Consider the following 17,379-nt stretch of genomic DNA (forward strand, 5'->3'; position numbering starts at 1 on the left):
CCCTTCTTCCTCTTTTTTTGCACTAATGTATTTCTCCTTTTACTTTCTCTTTTCTTTTCTCTCTTCAAACTCATATGTAATAAAATGAATCCACCCTGACCAAGATTTGTGTTTTTCTTATTTTACTCCCTCTATACTCTTTGAAGACAATGAGTTTTTGAAGGGATACTTGTTTCTTCTTCCCTTATTAGAATGTTAGCAGATTTGTTCTGTTTGGGCCAAAGGGCAAAATATAAACCATGGGTAGATGTTTCAAGGAAGCAAATTTAGGTTTGATGTCAGGAAAAATTTTTCTGACAATTACAATCACTCAAGTGGATTAGGCTGCTTCTAGAAGTGATAAGTTCCCCTCCTTTTGGAGTCTTCAAAGAGCTGGTGAATGACCATGTGTCACATATGTTAGAATGGAGATTTGGACAAGATAGTCTCTAAGTTTTCTTCCAACTCCAAATTCTAAATCTGTTTTCTTTGATCCAAGTACAAGGTTTTGCAATAATGACATAATATTTGGCAGGCCCAAAGGCATGTAAAAGCTCATAGAGGAAGACTTTGGTAATTTCTTAGATTTGGCAGATTGTTCACAATGTGTGGGCTGCAAAAACTACTGACCTAAATGCATCTTCATGGAAAAACAGGAAGACAAGGACGATTAGCAGGTATCTTTGACCTGTGTTTGACAACTGTATCCTTGAAGATTTAAGTATAACCCTTGTGTCAAGTTATTCCATTCTGGTCCCTGAGATTAGTATAGCTTCCTCAGCCTCCCTTGCACACAGCTGAGATGGGCCTCCAAGCTCTGGAGGAAGAAAAACTAATGAGACGCAGTCCTGTATTGGACTGCACAGCCACACTGTGGCCTGTGGCTCTTCAAGGCGCTGATCCATGGTTGTCCGCGAGTGCCGGAAGTCTACTACTACTACTACCTCAGCTTCCCTGTGCATGTCTTGTCCTTTTACCTTAAAGATATTGATCTTTCATATCAATTCTTTTATCTCCACTCTCATGTCTACCACCCAAGTTCAGGCCCTCAACACCTCTTAGCAAGATAATGGGCAGGATAATTAATTGTAATAGAAATAAATTGTAATAGAAATAATAATGATAACTGTTGCCAAAATGATTTTCCTAAGACACAGGCTGTATCATGTTACTTTTCTACTCCCTATTTCCCTAAACACTTATTTCCTTCCACTTTCTCTATTCAGTGATATAACACACTGCTTTGAGGACAGAGGTCATGTCTCATTTACCTTTGTATATTCATTAGCTGTTAGATGCACATAGGAAACATAATACAAGCTTGTTGAATGAATGAATAATCATGGAAAAAGTAAGCAAAATAAGAATAGGGTAGATTCAAGATAGTAATAGTATTTCTTTTTTTCTTTTCTTTTCTTTTTTTTTTTTTGCAGGGCAATGGGGGTTAAGTGACTTGCCCAGGGTCACACAGCTAGTAAGTGTCAAGTGTCTGAGGCCGGATTTAAACTCAGGTCTCCTGAATCCAGGGCCAGTGCTTTATCTATTGTGCCACCTAGCTGCCCCCATAAGTATTTTTTTCTTTTTATTTATAAACAAGAGGTGATTTTTATAGATCACTTTTTGGGGGGTGGGGCAATGAGGGTTAAGTGACTTGCCCAGGGTCACACAGCTAGTAAGTGTCAAGTGTCTGAGGTCAGATTTGAACTCAGGTCCTCCTGAATCTAGGGCCGGTGCTTTATCCACTGTGCCACCTAGCTGCCTCCATAATAGTCTTTCAGTAATCATTAACCATTAGGGAATAAATTGACATCCTGTGGATTTGGGGATCATTGAAATCATGGATTTAATTTAAAACTAGAAGAAACATTTGAAATTTTTATTCCATTCAAATAATTTTATAGATAAGTAATTTGAGGCCCAGAGAGACATCAAGGGGAGAGAGATTACAAATTTAGAATTGGAAAGGATTGTAAAGATCACATGGTTGTAGGAGGTAGAGCCACAATAACAGAGAAAAGATAGAAAGCTGCCTTAGCTCTCCCAAATTCCCCTCCAAACAACTTTAAACTATACTTCAAATGAATTCTGGAGTGGCAGAACTCATAAATGGACTGGGTGATACAATTATCCAGCCCAAGATAATTTAGAAGGTTCTGTCTTACTTAGGTAAAAGGGGAGTTTGACCTAGCACAGGTGGTGTCTGGACAAACCAGTAGGAGGTCCCTAGCCCCAGGACATATCAGCAACCAAGGCTTCATGGCACTGACACAGAAGTCCAGCTGCAAAGTGGGCCAGCTGTGAGACTTCTAGCCCTGAGCAGGCAAGTAGCCAGGCCCAGGAGGCCCAGTAGACTCAGGACCTAGTGGTCCTGGTACAACATGTTTGACCAGGCCAAGAAATCCCAGCATATCAGGAAAGCTACCATCCTAAGAAGCCTGGCACAACAGGTTAAGTACCAGCCCTGGATCCAGGCCCCAGTAAAGTAAATGAGCCACTAGGCCCAGAGATCCCAGCGCAAGAAGTTTGGGACATTGCCTCCTGTTCCTCAGGAGCAGAGCTAAAATTTAAAAGTAACAAAAAAAGTCTGGAAATTAACCATAAAAACCCAACCCTTAGCCATAGAAAGCTACCATGGTAACAGGGAAGATCAAAACACTAACTCAGAGGAGGAAAAGTGAAATGTTTATATGCAAAACCTCAAAGAGCGATTCAATTGAATTGGTCTTAGGCCTGGAAAGAATTCCTGAAAGAGCTCTAAAAGGATTTTAAAAATCAAAAAAGATAGATAGAAGAAAAATTGGGAAAAGAAATGAGAGTTATGCAAGAGAATCATGAAAAAAGAGTCAACAGCTTGGTAAAAGAAGCACAAAATATGAGAAAAGATGTATAAAAAATCTACAATTCCTTAAAAAGTAGAATTGGGCAAGTGGAAGCTAATGATAAGCAGCATCTATATAAAACCATCAATAATCATTATCTTGAATGGGGTTGTTAGAAGTCTTTCCAATAATATCAGGGGTGAAACAAGGGTGCCCATTATCACCACTATTATTCAATATTGCACTAGAAATGTTAGCTATAGCAATAAGAAAAGAAAAAGAAATTGAAGGAATTAGAATAGGCAATGAGGAACCAAACCTATCACTCTTTGCAGATGATATGATGATATACTGAGAGAATCCTCAAGAATCAAACTACTTGAAATAATTAACAACTTTAGTAAAGTTGGAGGATATAAAATAAACCCACATAAATCATCAGCATTTCTATATATTACCAACAAGATCCAGCAGCAAGAGATAGAGAAATTTCATCTAAAATAACTCAAGATAATATAAAATACTTGGGAGTTGGGAATCTACCTGCCAAGACAAACCCAGAACTATATGAACACAATTACAAAACACTTTTCATAGAAAGTGAAGATCTAAGCAACTGGAGAAATATCAATTGCTGAGGGGTAGGTCAAGCCAATAATATAAATAGCAATTCCACCTAAGTTAATTTACTTATTCAGTGCCATAACAACCTATCAATAAATTATTTTATAGAGTAAAAAAAAAATAAAAAAATTCATCTGGAAAAACAAAAGGTCAAGAATATCAAGGAAATAATGAAAACAAATGTGAAGGAAGATGGCCTAGCTGTCCCAAATCTCAAACTGTATTATAAAGTAGTAATCATGGGGCAGCTTGATGGCACAGTGGATAAAGCTCTGGCCCTGGATTCAGAAGGATCTGAGTTCAAATTTGACCTCAGACACTTGACATTTACTAGCTGTGTGACCCTGGGCAAGTCACTTAACTCTCCTTGCCTGGCCAAGAAAGAAAGAAAGAAAGAAAGAAAGAAAGAAAGAAAGAAAGAAAGAAAGAAAGAAAGAAAGAAAGAAAGAAAGAAAGAAAGAAAGAAAGAAAGAAAGAAAGAAAGAAAGAAAGAAAGAAAGAAAGAAAGAAAGAAAGAAAGGAAGGAAGGAAGGAAGGAAGGAAGGAAGAAAGAAAGAAAGAAAGAAAGAAAAGAAAAGAAACAAGAAAGTAGTAATCATCAAAACTATATTTTACTGGCTAAGAAATAGAGTGGTAGATCAGTGGAATAGATTAGGAACACAAGAACCATTAGTAAATGACCATAGTAATCTAGTGTTTGATACATCCAAAGACCCCAACTTTTGGGAAAAGAATTCACTATTTGACAAAAACTCCCAGGAAAAGTAGAAAACAGTGTGACATAAACTAGATAAAGATCAGTATCTCATGCTATATACCAAAGTAAGATACAAATGGGTACATGATTTAAATATAAAGGGTGATAACATAAGCAAGAATTTAGGACCAAACAAGAGATATAGAACTTATAAAATGGACAATTTTGATTATATTAAATTAAAAAGATTTTGCACAAACAAAACCAAATGGAACCAAGATTACAAGGCAAGTAGAGAGCTGGGAAACAATTTTTAACAGCAAAATATAATAAAAGCCTAATTTTTCAAATATGTAGAGAACTGAGTTATAAGAATATAAGTTATGTCCTAATGGATTAAACAGTCAAAAGAAATAAATAGGCAGTTTTCAGGAGAAATTAAAGCTATCTATAATCATATGAAAAATGCTCTAAATCACAGTTTTTTAAATTTTTTTCACTCACAACCCCTTTTTGGGTGAGAAATTTTTATGCAACCTATAAAGTATAAACCATAAGGTATATAAAATAGGTAAACATAACCTTTTACTGTTGCCAAATTTTTTGTGACTCTTACATTCAGTTATGTGACTCCAAGTTTAATAAGCTTTGCTCTAAATCACTATGGATTACAGAAATGCAAATTAAAACAACTCTAAGCTACCACCTCACATCTATCAGATTGGCTAATATGACAGAAAAGGAAAATAATACATGTTGGAGGAGATGTAGTAAAATTGGGACACTAATACACTGTCAGTGGAATTGTGAACTTATCCAACCATTCTGGAGAGCAATTTGGAAATACACCCAAAGAGCAATCACACTATGCATACCCTTTGACTCAACAATAGCAGCAGTAGGTCTGCATCCCAAAGAGATTTTTTTTTAAAGGGTTAAGGACCAATTTGTACTATAATGTTTACATCTGCTCTTTTTGGTGTGGCAAAGAATTAGAAATTGAGGGGTTGTGCATCAATTTGGGAATGGCTGAACAAAGTGTGGTATATAATTACAGTGAAATATTACTCTGCTATAAGAAATGATGAGCAAGCAGAGTTCAGAAAAACCTGGAAAGATTTATAAGAACTAATGCAAAATAAAGTGAGCTGAACTAGGAAAACATTGTACACAATAACAGCAATATTGCATGATGATCAATTGTGAATGCCTTATCTATTTTCAGCAATACAATGATCCAAGACAATTCCTAGAATTTGAATGAATTTTTATGTGTTTTTTTTCTTTGTGTCTGTGTCGTCTTTCACAATATGACTAATAAGGTAACATGATCTGCATGACTGAACCAATCACTTATTGTCTTGTTTATTGCTTATTATCTCAGGGAAGGGTCCCCCCGTCTGGGAGGATGAGAGAAGGAAAGAGAAAATTTGAAACTCAAAATTTTTAAGAAATAAATGTTTAAAAATTGCCTTGGGGGGGGGCAGCTAGGTGGCTCAGCACTGGCCCTGGATTCAGGAGGACCCGAGTTCAAATCCAGCCTCAGACACTTGACACTTACTAGCTGTGTGACCCTGGGCAAGTCACTTAACCCCCCCCCCAAAAAAGCCCCGCAAAAAAAAATTGTCTTTATGTGTAACTGAGAGGAAATTGTTTTCTTAAAAAAAGGCCACATAGTCCATCCTCATAAACACTAATACAAGGTCAAGGGCCACCAATAATTAAACTAACATGATAATTCAGGTGAAATTTACAAAATGCACATGTAGCCAGATGATAATGTCTTGCACATGGTAATTGCCACATGTTCAAAATGCTCCTCTTTTATTATTTTTTCTCTGTTTACATTTGTTTGAATAGTATTAGGATCATGAATTTAATGCATAGCTTGTTCAATAACAATAAAAATAACTAGCATTTATATAGCACCTAATATGTTCCAGGCATTATGTTAAGTGCTTTATAAATGTTATTCTCGTGTTATTCTAGCAACAACTCTGTGAAGTAGGTGCTATTATTACCACCATTTTACAAGTGAGGAAACTGAGGCAAACAGAGGTTGTGACTTACCCAAGGTTACACAGTTAGTAAGTTTCTGAGGTTTCTTTTGAACTCATCTTCCTGACCCAGTGTTCTATCTACCTCACAACCTAGTTGCATACTGTGAAGTATTGATATAATCTGGCCATTCTGCAAAACTATAAATGGTGTTATCACTTTCACTTTCTTGTTATATGGATATGCAGGTACTGTTGGGACACATGCATGTAGTATATCCTGAAGGTAAATTAGAGCCATAGTCACCAAAGCAGAGAGTGTACTAGGTCTATCATCAATATATATTTTCTCTGAATAGCACCTATTATTGAGAGAAATTATTATTTTGCTATTATATTAACAACCAATTATTAAATTAGAATGCAGGCTTTTTTCTCCTCTATTTCTTCCTTTAGGGTCCAGGTCCTGTAGAAAGTCAGTCTCTGAAAGATGTGGCTGACTGATGAGATGTCCCTAACCCTTGGGGAACATGCTCCTTAATCTTGGGCACCACAGAACTAGGATAGGGCAGGGTGCAAACAGAATTCTGGGTGAGTACTTACTCCAAGGATAACAGTTCTATCCTTGTACCTCTCCACTAGAATTTAGGTGACCCAGCTCATGAAAGAGAAAACCAATCTCATCCAAATTTCCCTATTTTTGTTGAGGGCACCACCATTGTTCTAGTCATTTATCTTCTAAATTTCATAATAATTCCTGATTCTTCACTCTACCTATCACTTTCTACCCCAAAAGCCTAATTGTACACTTCGATGAAATAAAACAAAGTATTTAGCCTATCATTAAAGGCCCTTCACAACCTGGCTCCAATTTCTCTTTTTGTGTGGTCTACTTCATGGTATTCATTGTCTACTTTATGCACCAGCTAAATTGAAATTAAAGGTATTCTTCTACAATCTCAACTTGCATTCTTCTGCTTACACTCATGAATACAATTACCATCCTATTTTATGTTGCCTACCTCATATCCCATGAACAGTTACTAAAACTCTCCTTTTACAAGAACTAGCTAAGGCAGTACCTCTTTTATTATGCCCTCCCTGATCTCCCCAGTTATAAGTGTTCACTCTCTCCTTGAATGTTTCAGATCACTCTGACTTCTGCAGCACCTAGAGGTTCAGTGGATAGAATTGTGGGCCTAAAGATGGGAAGACTTAAATTCAATCCAGCCTCATTCACTTGCTAGTTGTGTGACCGTGGGCAAATCACTTAATCTGCCTGCCTTAAAATTGTAAATTGTAAAATGAGTATAATAACAGCACCTACATCCTAATCTTGTTGTCAAAATCAAATGAGATAATATTTGTAAAGAACTTGACATAGTGCCTTATCACATAGTAGGTGCTTAACAAATGGTTATTCTCCTTCCCCTTTTCCTTTGCATAGCTTATCCCTGTCCCTACCTGAACCCCAATTATATTATAAATCCCTAAAAGGTTAAAATTGTATTTTCAAGTTTTCCAGGGCCTGGCACACAACAAGCCTTAATACATGTCAAATTGAATGGTAGTAACTATAAAGAATAAAACTAATTGCAGAAAATCTTGGCATATCTTAATAGATAATTTTTTAAATGGTTAACCTCAGAAATAGCTAGTTCCCAAATCTAAATGAACAATAAAAACAAGGGATACATAATTGGTAAGGAATACCATAAAAAATTCACTAGCAGCTGATTCTAGGATCAATATGTATCAGTCATTCAAAAATAAACAGGCCTACAAAAATTATTTACTATTGAGCCAAGATGGTGGAAGAGAAGCCAGGAAGTCACCTGAGTTCTCCCAAACTTATCTCGAAATAACATTAAATTGGGGCAGAGCCAAGATGGTGGAGGAAAGGCAGCGACTTCTCTGAGCTCTCCCCAGGACCCCTCCAAATACCTTCAAACAATGCCATAGAACAATTTCTGGAGCAGCAGAACCCACAAAAGGATGGGGTGAGATAATTTTCCAGTCAAAGACAAATTAGAAAGTCAGCAGGAAAGGTATATTGTACCAGGGTGAGAGTGGAGCGCAGCTCTGTAGCAGGCTGTGCCAGCGCAGATCCAGCTCCAGGTAGGCTGTCCCAGAGAAGCAGGCCTCAGGAGCTTCTGAATCAGTTGTGACAGCAGCTGCTTCTGGAACTCAGCTCATGGACAGTGAGGGGGTCGAGTGGTTGGCTCGAAGGAGATTACAGAAGTCTCTGCTGGTGCTGAGGGGGGGACTCTGCTGTTTTGCCCACTCTCAGACACAGGAAGCAGTCTTAGAAGGTGGTCCAGGCAAGGGAGGGGTGAAGGCACACCAGAGCATGCAGCCACAGTGAAACAGGATTCACTTTTCAGTTAAAAGGCAAGAAGCCCTGTGGTTGCTTGCAGAGCAGAGCACAGGCCAGGGGAGTGGGGAATGTGCCTCTCCTTAAATCATACCACCTTGGACCCCTGGAAGATTGGGACAGTGCATCCTGGAAGCAGTGCCCCACTTTAAGAAAGAGTTAAAAGTCAAGAAACAGGCTAGGAAAATGAGCAGACAGAAAAAAATGCTGACCCTAAAAAGTGTCTATGGTGACAAGGAATATCAAGGTACACCCTCAGAAGAGGATACCAAGGCCAGGGCTCCTATATGCAAAGCTTCCAAGAAAAATATGAATTGGTTTCAGGACAAAGAAGTGCTCAAAATAGACTTTGAAAATAAAGTAAGAGAAGTAGAGGAAAAAATAAAAAGAGAGATGAGAGAGATGCAAGAAAGTCATGAAAAAAAAAAGTAAACAGCTTGAAAAGCCAAATTGGCCAAATGGAAAAGGAGGTTCAAAAGCTCTCTGATGAAAATAATTGCCTAAAAATTAGGATTGAGCATATGGAAGCTAATAACTTTATGAAAAATCAAGAAAAGCAAAACCAAAAGAGTGAAAAAAATAGAAGGCAAAGTGAAATATTTCCTTGGAAAAACAACTGACCTAGAAAATAGATCCAGGAGAGATGTCTTGAAAATTATTTGACTAGGGGCAGCTAGGTGGCACAGTGCATAGAGCACTGGCCTTGGATTCAGGAGGACCCGAGTTCAAATCCAGCCTCAGACACTTGACACATACTAGCTGTGTGACCCTGGGAAAGTCACTTAACCCCAATTGCCTCACTAAAAAAAAAAAAAAAAAAAAAGAGCTTAGACATCATCTACCAAGAAATAGTCAGGGAAAACTGCCCTGATATTCTATTTTTTTTCAATATTTAGAATTTTATTTTCCCAAATTACATGCAAAATACAAATTTTAACATTAATTTTTTAAAACTTTGTGGTCCAGGTCATAGCCAAGATGGCGGAGAAGAAGCAGCAAGCTGCCTGAGCTCTCCTTCTGTTCCCTCAAAAAGAACATTAAATCAAGCCTCTGGACAGATTCTGAAACTACAGAACCTGCAAAGAGACAGAGAGACACAGTCTTCCAACCAGAGATAATTTAGAAGACTTCAGGAAAAGGTCGGTCTGACTCAGGCAAAAGGGAGGCCCAGCGCAGAGCAGTAACCCAGCACCGAGGGGGTCAGGGAAAGTCAGCAGGAGCTGCGGGCCACAGCCAAACAACTGAGGCCCCTGGAACCTGGCTCAAAAATCTGGTGGCCAAGGACAGTGAAAAAACCTACGTGCACTGGCCGGGAGGGCAGGTCACCAGCTGTAAGGCCACGAACGGGACAGGCGGGATCTGGCACCTGGACGACTGCAGTCAGACAGGAAGTGCAGGGGGGTGAACTACACACACTATAAAGGCCTCAGAGTAAAAAGCCAGTCACACAGCACCTATAACCCTGCACAAGAAGCCCAAAACAAGGACCCTGGTGCCCCCAGAGCAGACCTCAACTTAAAAAATAAATAAATGAGCTGCAATAATGAGTAAGAAGCAAAAAAGAGCCCTCTCCATTGAGAGCTTCTGTATCAATAGGGAAGAAGCCAACACAAACTCAGATGAGGACAATACCCTTCAAATTGCCTACGTGTGAAGCCTCACGAGGAAAGGTGAATTGGTCTCAAGAACAAAAAGCCTTCCTGGAAGAGCTCAAAAAGGATTTAAAAAATCAATTGAGAGAAATAGAAGAAAAAATGGGGAGAGAAATGAAAGCAAAACAAGAAAATTATGAAAAAAGAATCAGCAGCTTGGAAAAGAAAGTACAAAGATTGACTGGCCAAATGGGGGGGGGAAAGTGCATAATTTGACTGAAGAAAACAATGCCTTAAAAAATTCATCTGGCCAAGTGGAATAAAAGGTGCATAATCTCATTGAAGAAAACAATGCCTTAAAAAATTCACTTGGCCAAATGGAAAAAAAGGTGCATAATCTCACTGAAGCAAACAATGCCTTAAAAATTAAAATTGGACAGTTGGAAGGACACCAGGAATCAGTCAAGCAGAATCAAAAGAATGAAAAAATAGAAGAAAATGTGAAATACCTCATTGGAAAGACAACTGACCTGGAAAACAGATTCAGGAGAGACAATTTGAGAATCACTGGACTGCCTGAAAGCCATGATCAGAAAAAGAATCTAGACACCATATTCCAGGAAATTATTAAGGAGAACTACCCTCATATCATAGAATCAGAGGATAAAATCATCATTGAAAGAATCCACCGATCACCTCCTGAAAGAGACCCCAAAAGGAAAACTCCAAGGAATATTGTAGCCAAATTCCAGAATTACCAGGTGAAGGATAAAATACTCCAAGCAGCCAGAAAGAAGCAATTTAAATATCATGGAGCCACAGTCAGGATTGCTCAGGACCTGGCAGCTTCAACATTAAAGGACCGCAAGGCTTGGAATATGATATTCTGGAAGGCAAAGGAGCTTGGATTGCAGCCAAGAATCTATTACCCAGCAAAACTTAACATTCTCTTTCAGGGGAAAAGATGGACATTCAATGACATTGGAGACTTTCAATCTTTCCTGATGAAAAGACCATAACTAAATAGAAAATTTGATCTTAACATACAAGACTCAAGAGAAGTTTAAAAAGGTAAACAGAGGGAAAAAAAAAAGGTTACTCAATTAGGTTAAACTGTTTATATCCCTACACGGGAAGATAATACTCATAACTCTTAAGAACTATAAATGTATTTGGGCAGAGAGAAGAACTTTACACAGAGGATATAAATATAAATTGTCTTTGATGTGGTGATACAAAAAAAAACTAAGGGGTTAAAAAGGGAGTCTATGGGGAGGAGAGGAAAGGGGAGGTGGAATGGGATGAATTATATCATATGAAGAGGTGAAAAAAAAACCTATTACAATAGAGGGAAAGAAAGGAGGGGTAAACATTGTTTCAACCCTACTCTCATTAGATTTGATTCAAAGAGGGAATAACATATACATTCATTGGGATAAAGAAACTTAGCTCAATCTTTAGGGAAGCAAAAGGGGAAGGGAAAGGGGGGACTGATAGAAGGGAGGACAAAAGCAAGGGAGAAAAGGGTAAAGAAAAGAGAGAGGGGTGATAAAAAGGTAGGGCAGATTGGGGGAGGCAGGGATAAGAAGTAAAACGTCGGTGAGGAGGAATAGGGTGAAAGAAGGGGGGAAAAGTACAAAGGGAGAATGGAGGAGAATAGACAGTCAGTAATAATAACTGTGAATGTGAATGGGATGAACTCTCCCATAAAACGGAAGCGAATTGCAGAGTGGATTAAAAACCAGAATCCTACAATATGCTGTTTACAAGAAACACATTTGAAGCAGAGAGATACACACAGAGTAAAGGTAAAAGGCTGGAGCAGAATATATTATGCTTCAGCTAAAGTAAAAAAAAGCAGGGGTAGCAATCCTTATCTCAGACAAAGCACAGGCAAAAATAGATCTCATTAAAAGAGATAAGGAAGGAAATGACATCTTGCTAAAAGGTAGTATAGATAATGAAGTAATATCAATATTAAATATGTATGTGCCAAGTGGTATAGCATCCAAATTCTTAGAGGAGAAGTTAAATGAGTTACAAGAGGAATTAGACAGTAATACTATACTAGTGGGGGATCTGAATCTCCCCCTCTCAGAATTAGATAAATCTAGCCAAAAAATAAATAAGAAAGAAGTGAAAGAGGTGAATAGATTACAAGAAAAGTTACACATGATAGATGTCTGGAGAAAATTGAATGGGAATAGAAAGGAATATACCTTTTTCTCAGCAGTACATGGCACATTTTCAAAAATTGACCATGTATTAGGGCACAAAAACATCACAGTCAAATGTAGAAAGGCAGAAATAATAAATGCATCCTTCTCAGATCATGATGCAATAAAAATTACATGTAAGAAAGAGCCAGGGAAAAGTAGAATGAAAATCAACTGGAAACTAAATAATTTCATTCTAAAGAATGAATGGGTCAAACAACAAATCATAGAAACAATCAATAACTATATCCAAGAGAATGACAATAATGAGACAGCATACCAAAATCTATGGGATGCAGCCAAAGCAGTGCTTAGGAGAAATTTATAGCTCTAAATGCTTCCATGAATAAAAAAGAGAAAGAGGAGATTAATGAATTGGGCATGCAACTTAAAAAACTAGAAAAAGAACAAATTAGAAATCCCCAGTTAGATACTAAATTAGAGATCCTGAAAATTAAAGGAGAAATTAATAAGATTGAAAGCAAAAAAACTATAGGATTAATCAATAAAACTATGAGCTGGTTTTATGAAAAAAACAATAAAATAGATAAAATATTGGTTAATTTGATTAAAAAAAGAAAGAAAACCAAATTACCAGTATCAAAAATGAAAAGGGTGATGTTACCACCAATGAAGTGGAAATTAAATCAGTAATTAGGAATTATTTTGCCCAACTGTATGCCAATAAATTTGACAATATAAATGAAATGGATGAATATTTACAAAACTACAAACTGCCCAGGTTAACTGAAGAGGAAATTTACCAGTTGAGTGACCCTGGGCAAGTCACTTAACCCTCATTGACCCACAAAGAAAGAAACAACAACAAAACAAAACAAAAACCCCACAAAAATCAATGTGAAAAAAATTGTTTTTTTTTACATGTAACTTGGGGAAAATTCTAAATAAAATGAAAATTTAAAGCAAAAAAAATTCAAAAACATGATTGTAATGTATAACCTATATCATATTGCTTACTGGCTTCAGGAGCAGGGAGGGAAAGGAGCGTAGGAGAAAAATTTAGAACTCAAAAAAAATCTTTACATGTAACTGAGAAAAATTAAAATAAATATTTTTTTAAAACTAAAAAAATAAATAAATTCTTTACTATCCCTTTTATTTTCAATTATATAAGCAGTTCCCAATATTATTTGTGATCCCTCACTTGAACCTTGTCTACATTAAGACAGTATGCTTCTTTCTTTTCTTCCAAAAATAATGGCCAAAAACAATCATAAAATAATCCATCATAGTCTACTATGAAATTCACATTTTCATTTATTTTACAACTTATCCTCCTCTCAGACCTGATCTTCATCCTATGTAGTTATACTTACTGCATCAGTCAACATTCAATTTGTACAAAGTTCCCTCTATGTTATATAAAATGCTTAAGCTCCAGTAACTTGAAAAGCAGGAACATGAAAGGGTAGCTTGACCTTTTTCCCAAGATAACACAGCAATCTAAGTTGCCAGTTAGTCAAATGGCAGAATGTGTATTATTTTAATCACTTATCTCTGGAAGACTGAAAAGTGCCAGCTCACATGTCAATAGGTTCAGGAACAGAATGTGCTAGTACTGATCATAAATAACAGATTCAAGAGACAGACTTACCCAACTTGGGAATCACTGAAAGCAGCTCTTTCAGCTAGTAAATTACCACCTCCTGCTGTTGCTGCCTGGCCAATTGTCATATGTGTTTGTTTCCCACTGGTTCCTGCACTGACACTAGGCAGAACATCTCTCAGAGTTTGAGTGCTACGGAAAGAACTCTGATTCCAAGTAGAACGAGCAGATTGCTTATTCTGGCAGCCTTGTTGTAGAGACATTAGTGGTCTGACTTGTCCTGAAGCAAGCCCTGAAGTCAGATAGTTCTCTTTCTCCAAGAGGTTCCCCATACTTCGACTGGTTCCTGGTCTGGGGTATGTGAGTATTGCTGGGCTGGCAGGGAAGCTATCGAAAGCTGTGTCACTAACAGATCCATACTGGTATTGCCTATGGTAAGTATCATAATGATGTTGCCTGCCCATTGTACCACGACGGTTGAATTCAACAATTTCTGAACGAGCATATCTTGGTGGCATGAGGACAGTGGATCTTCTGCTCTCAAGAAGCCTCAAATTGTGTCCTGCCTGGTTTTTCTGGATATAATGGTAGTCACTATGTGCATAATTCACTCTGTCAGGACTACTCCCAGGAGATATCTCAAGTCTTCTCAGAGGTTGCCTTTGAGACCTTTCTTCCATTGACTTTTGTGAATTATATCGTGCTCTTCCTCTTTCCAAGTGATTCTCATAAGTAGCTGTTGTCCCTTCCTGAACAGAAAAGACATAAATTAAAAAAAAAAACATGCATCAGATTTTGTTTTTTTGTCAAAAAAACAACTATCCCAAGGATTATTAAATAAGCAATCAATAACTGAAAGACCAAAACATCCGAAAGGGAGATGAGCACCTGCCTAAGCAAAGACAATCAACACAGATTCTACTCATTGTACAAGGCTGCATGTACTATTTGCAGCTTCCAGTTCCCCCCCCCCCGCCCACACAAAATTAATTTCCCCATTATTCGACTATGAATTGGCTATGCACAAGAAAACAGAATGGGGGAAGCTAAGAAAGCCTGTACTCCCCACACTGATAATCTGTTAAACATGGAGTTTTGTCTTGTAAATTCCTCACCTTTAAAGTGTCATATGTTTTGGTAACAGGGTTACACCCTAGAGAGAGATGATTTTCAACTAAATTCAGGTTGTAGACATACTCTGGAACACTTCTGGTTCGAGGCAGGCTCCCTATAGTAAAAAAAAAAATTAAATAATTAAGACCATTACCAGATTAATAACTGTTCCATAAGAGGCCCTGGGATAAGTTGGAGGAATGTAATCAAGGAATGTAATCAAGGTCAGTAATATGTAAATAAGTTTGGAATAGAGAATACTGATGTTAATTTTATAATAATGCTGTATGTCTAGAATTATCTCAAGAGTGATTATGATATTTTCAGAAAAAATTAACTGTGTAATTAGAAAAATGGAACATAGTAGTTTTAGGCTGAAAAGGTATGGGCTTACAAACTATAAGGTTTGTAAAACAATTTATGTAAAACATCTCATTTTCTTCTCACAACCCTTTGTGAAAGAGCTATAATTATCCCCACTTTATAGAAGAGGAAAGTAAGTCTTGGAGATGTCAAGTGACTCTCTCAGGGTAACTCTGCTTTTGGAGTTTTGGAGGCAGAATTCAAATCTAGTGCTTTCTGACCACAAGTCCAGAAAAAAATATTCCACTGATACACCTAACGAAGAAAGAGCAAGGCAACTTCTATGAGACTAGAATGCATTTACTTGATTTTTTTCAATTAGCATGCATTTATTTCTGTTCCTCATATGTGCTCCCCTCCCTCCATTAAAAAAAGTAAAAAAAAAAAAATCACTTTGGCCATGTCCAAAAATATATGGCTATTTCTGCATCTTGAGGTCAACCAATCCAGTAAAAAGCATGCTTTATTTTCAGTCCTCTGGGGTTATGGTAGGTTAGTGTTTTGATTAGAGTTCTTAAAACTTTAAGTTTTTTTTTAATCATTACAAATTTTACTCCTGCCTTTGTTCACTTCACATCAGTTCACACAATTCTTCCTAGGTTTCTCTAAAAACCTTTCTTATTATGAAATTATATTCCAGGGGCAGTTAGGTGGCACAGTGGATAAAGCACTGGCCCTGGATTCTGGAGTACCTGAGTTCGAATCCAGCCTCAGACACTTGACACTTACTAGCTGTGTGACCCTGGACAAATCACTTTAACCCTCATTGCCCCACAAAAAACCCCAAAACAAAACAAAACAACAACAACAAAAAAAAGAAATAATATTCCATTCCAGTCATTGTCAATAAACATTTATTAAGCACCCACTATATGATGAGTACTGTACTAAGTGCTAAGCATACAAAGAAAGGTAAAAGATAGTTTCTGCTCTTGAAGACCTCCCAGTTTAAAAGACAACATGAAAATAATTAGGTACAAACAAGTTACATATTAAAGGAATCCTGGGAACCTCAACTGGGTACTTTCTTATTTCCAGGTTTTCTTTTTTCACTATGAAAGAGCTGCTATAAATATTTTTCTATATATGGGTCTGTTTCCTCTTTCTTTGATTTCCTTGGGCTATTGACAGAGAAATGATAGTGCTAATTCAAATGGTGTGCATCATTTAGTGACAATGAGGGAATAATGTTAAGTTGTTTTCCAAAATGGCTGGACCAATGGACACCTCCACCTACTGTATCTGTTTTCCCACAAACCCTCCAAAATATCATTTTCCTTTTTTGTCACCATTGTCAATCTGATGGATGTGACCAACTCAGAGTTGATTTAATCTTCATGTTTCTACTTATTAGTGATTTGGAGCATTTTTCAATGATTTTTCAATGAAGAAATGACTTGATATTATAAATTTGAGTTAGTTACTTATAAATCTTGAAGCTTTATCAGAAGAAAAAACTTGCTGCAAAGATTTTCCCCCAGTCAATCATTACCATTTTAAATTTAGCTATATTTGTTTTGTTTTTTACATTTTTACATTTTTATGTAATCAAATGTGCAAGCATTGTGTAATACTGGAACTAATTTTTCTTGAAGTGTTTGATAGAATTTCTTGTCAATCCATCTAGCCGAAGGATTTTTTTTTCTTTTTAAGTTCATTTATGGATTGTGCAATTTCTTTTTTTAAGTTTGTCTTGATTAGATTCTCTATTTCTTCTGATGATGTGGGTATTTTGTATTTTTCTAAATAGTCATCCATTTTATTTGTTATTTTATTGGTAACGAGTTGACCAAAATATTTTCTAATAATACATTTTATTTCTTCATGTGTTGTGAATTTTACTTTTCCATTTTCTCGATACTGTTAATTGGGTGTTCCTACTTTTCAATCCAATTCCCAAATGTTTTATCTGTTTTGATGTTTTCTTTGTTTCAAAAAGAAAACCAGCTCCTAGTTTTATTTAGTTAGTGGGTTTTTTCTTTTGCTTTTTGCTTTCAGTTGTGTTAATCTATTCTGTGATTTCCAGGATTTCTATTTT

General features: G+C 36.9%; 1 protein-coding gene across 1 annotated transcript in view; it reads right to left on the minus strand.

Moving 5' to 3' along the window:
• PKP2 (plakophilin 2) overlaps positions 1-17,379 on the minus strand; it is a 148,118-nt gene that overhangs the window by 91,791 nt on the left and 38,948 nt on the right. Inside the window, 2 exon segments of the mRNA XM_043969362.1 lie at positions 13,914-14,614; positions 14,981-15,093. Of these exon segments, the coding sequence (XP_043825297.1) occupies positions 13,914-14,614; positions 14,981-15,093 (814 nt within the window).

Source organism: Dromiciops gliroides, chromosome 5, assembly GCF_019393635.1.
Source record: "Dromiciops gliroides isolate mDroGli1 chromosome 5, mDroGli1.pri, whole genome shotgun sequence".
Taxonomy (NCBI): domain Eukaryota; kingdom Metazoa; phylum Chordata; class Mammalia; order Microbiotheria; family Microbiotheriidae; genus Dromiciops; species Dromiciops gliroides.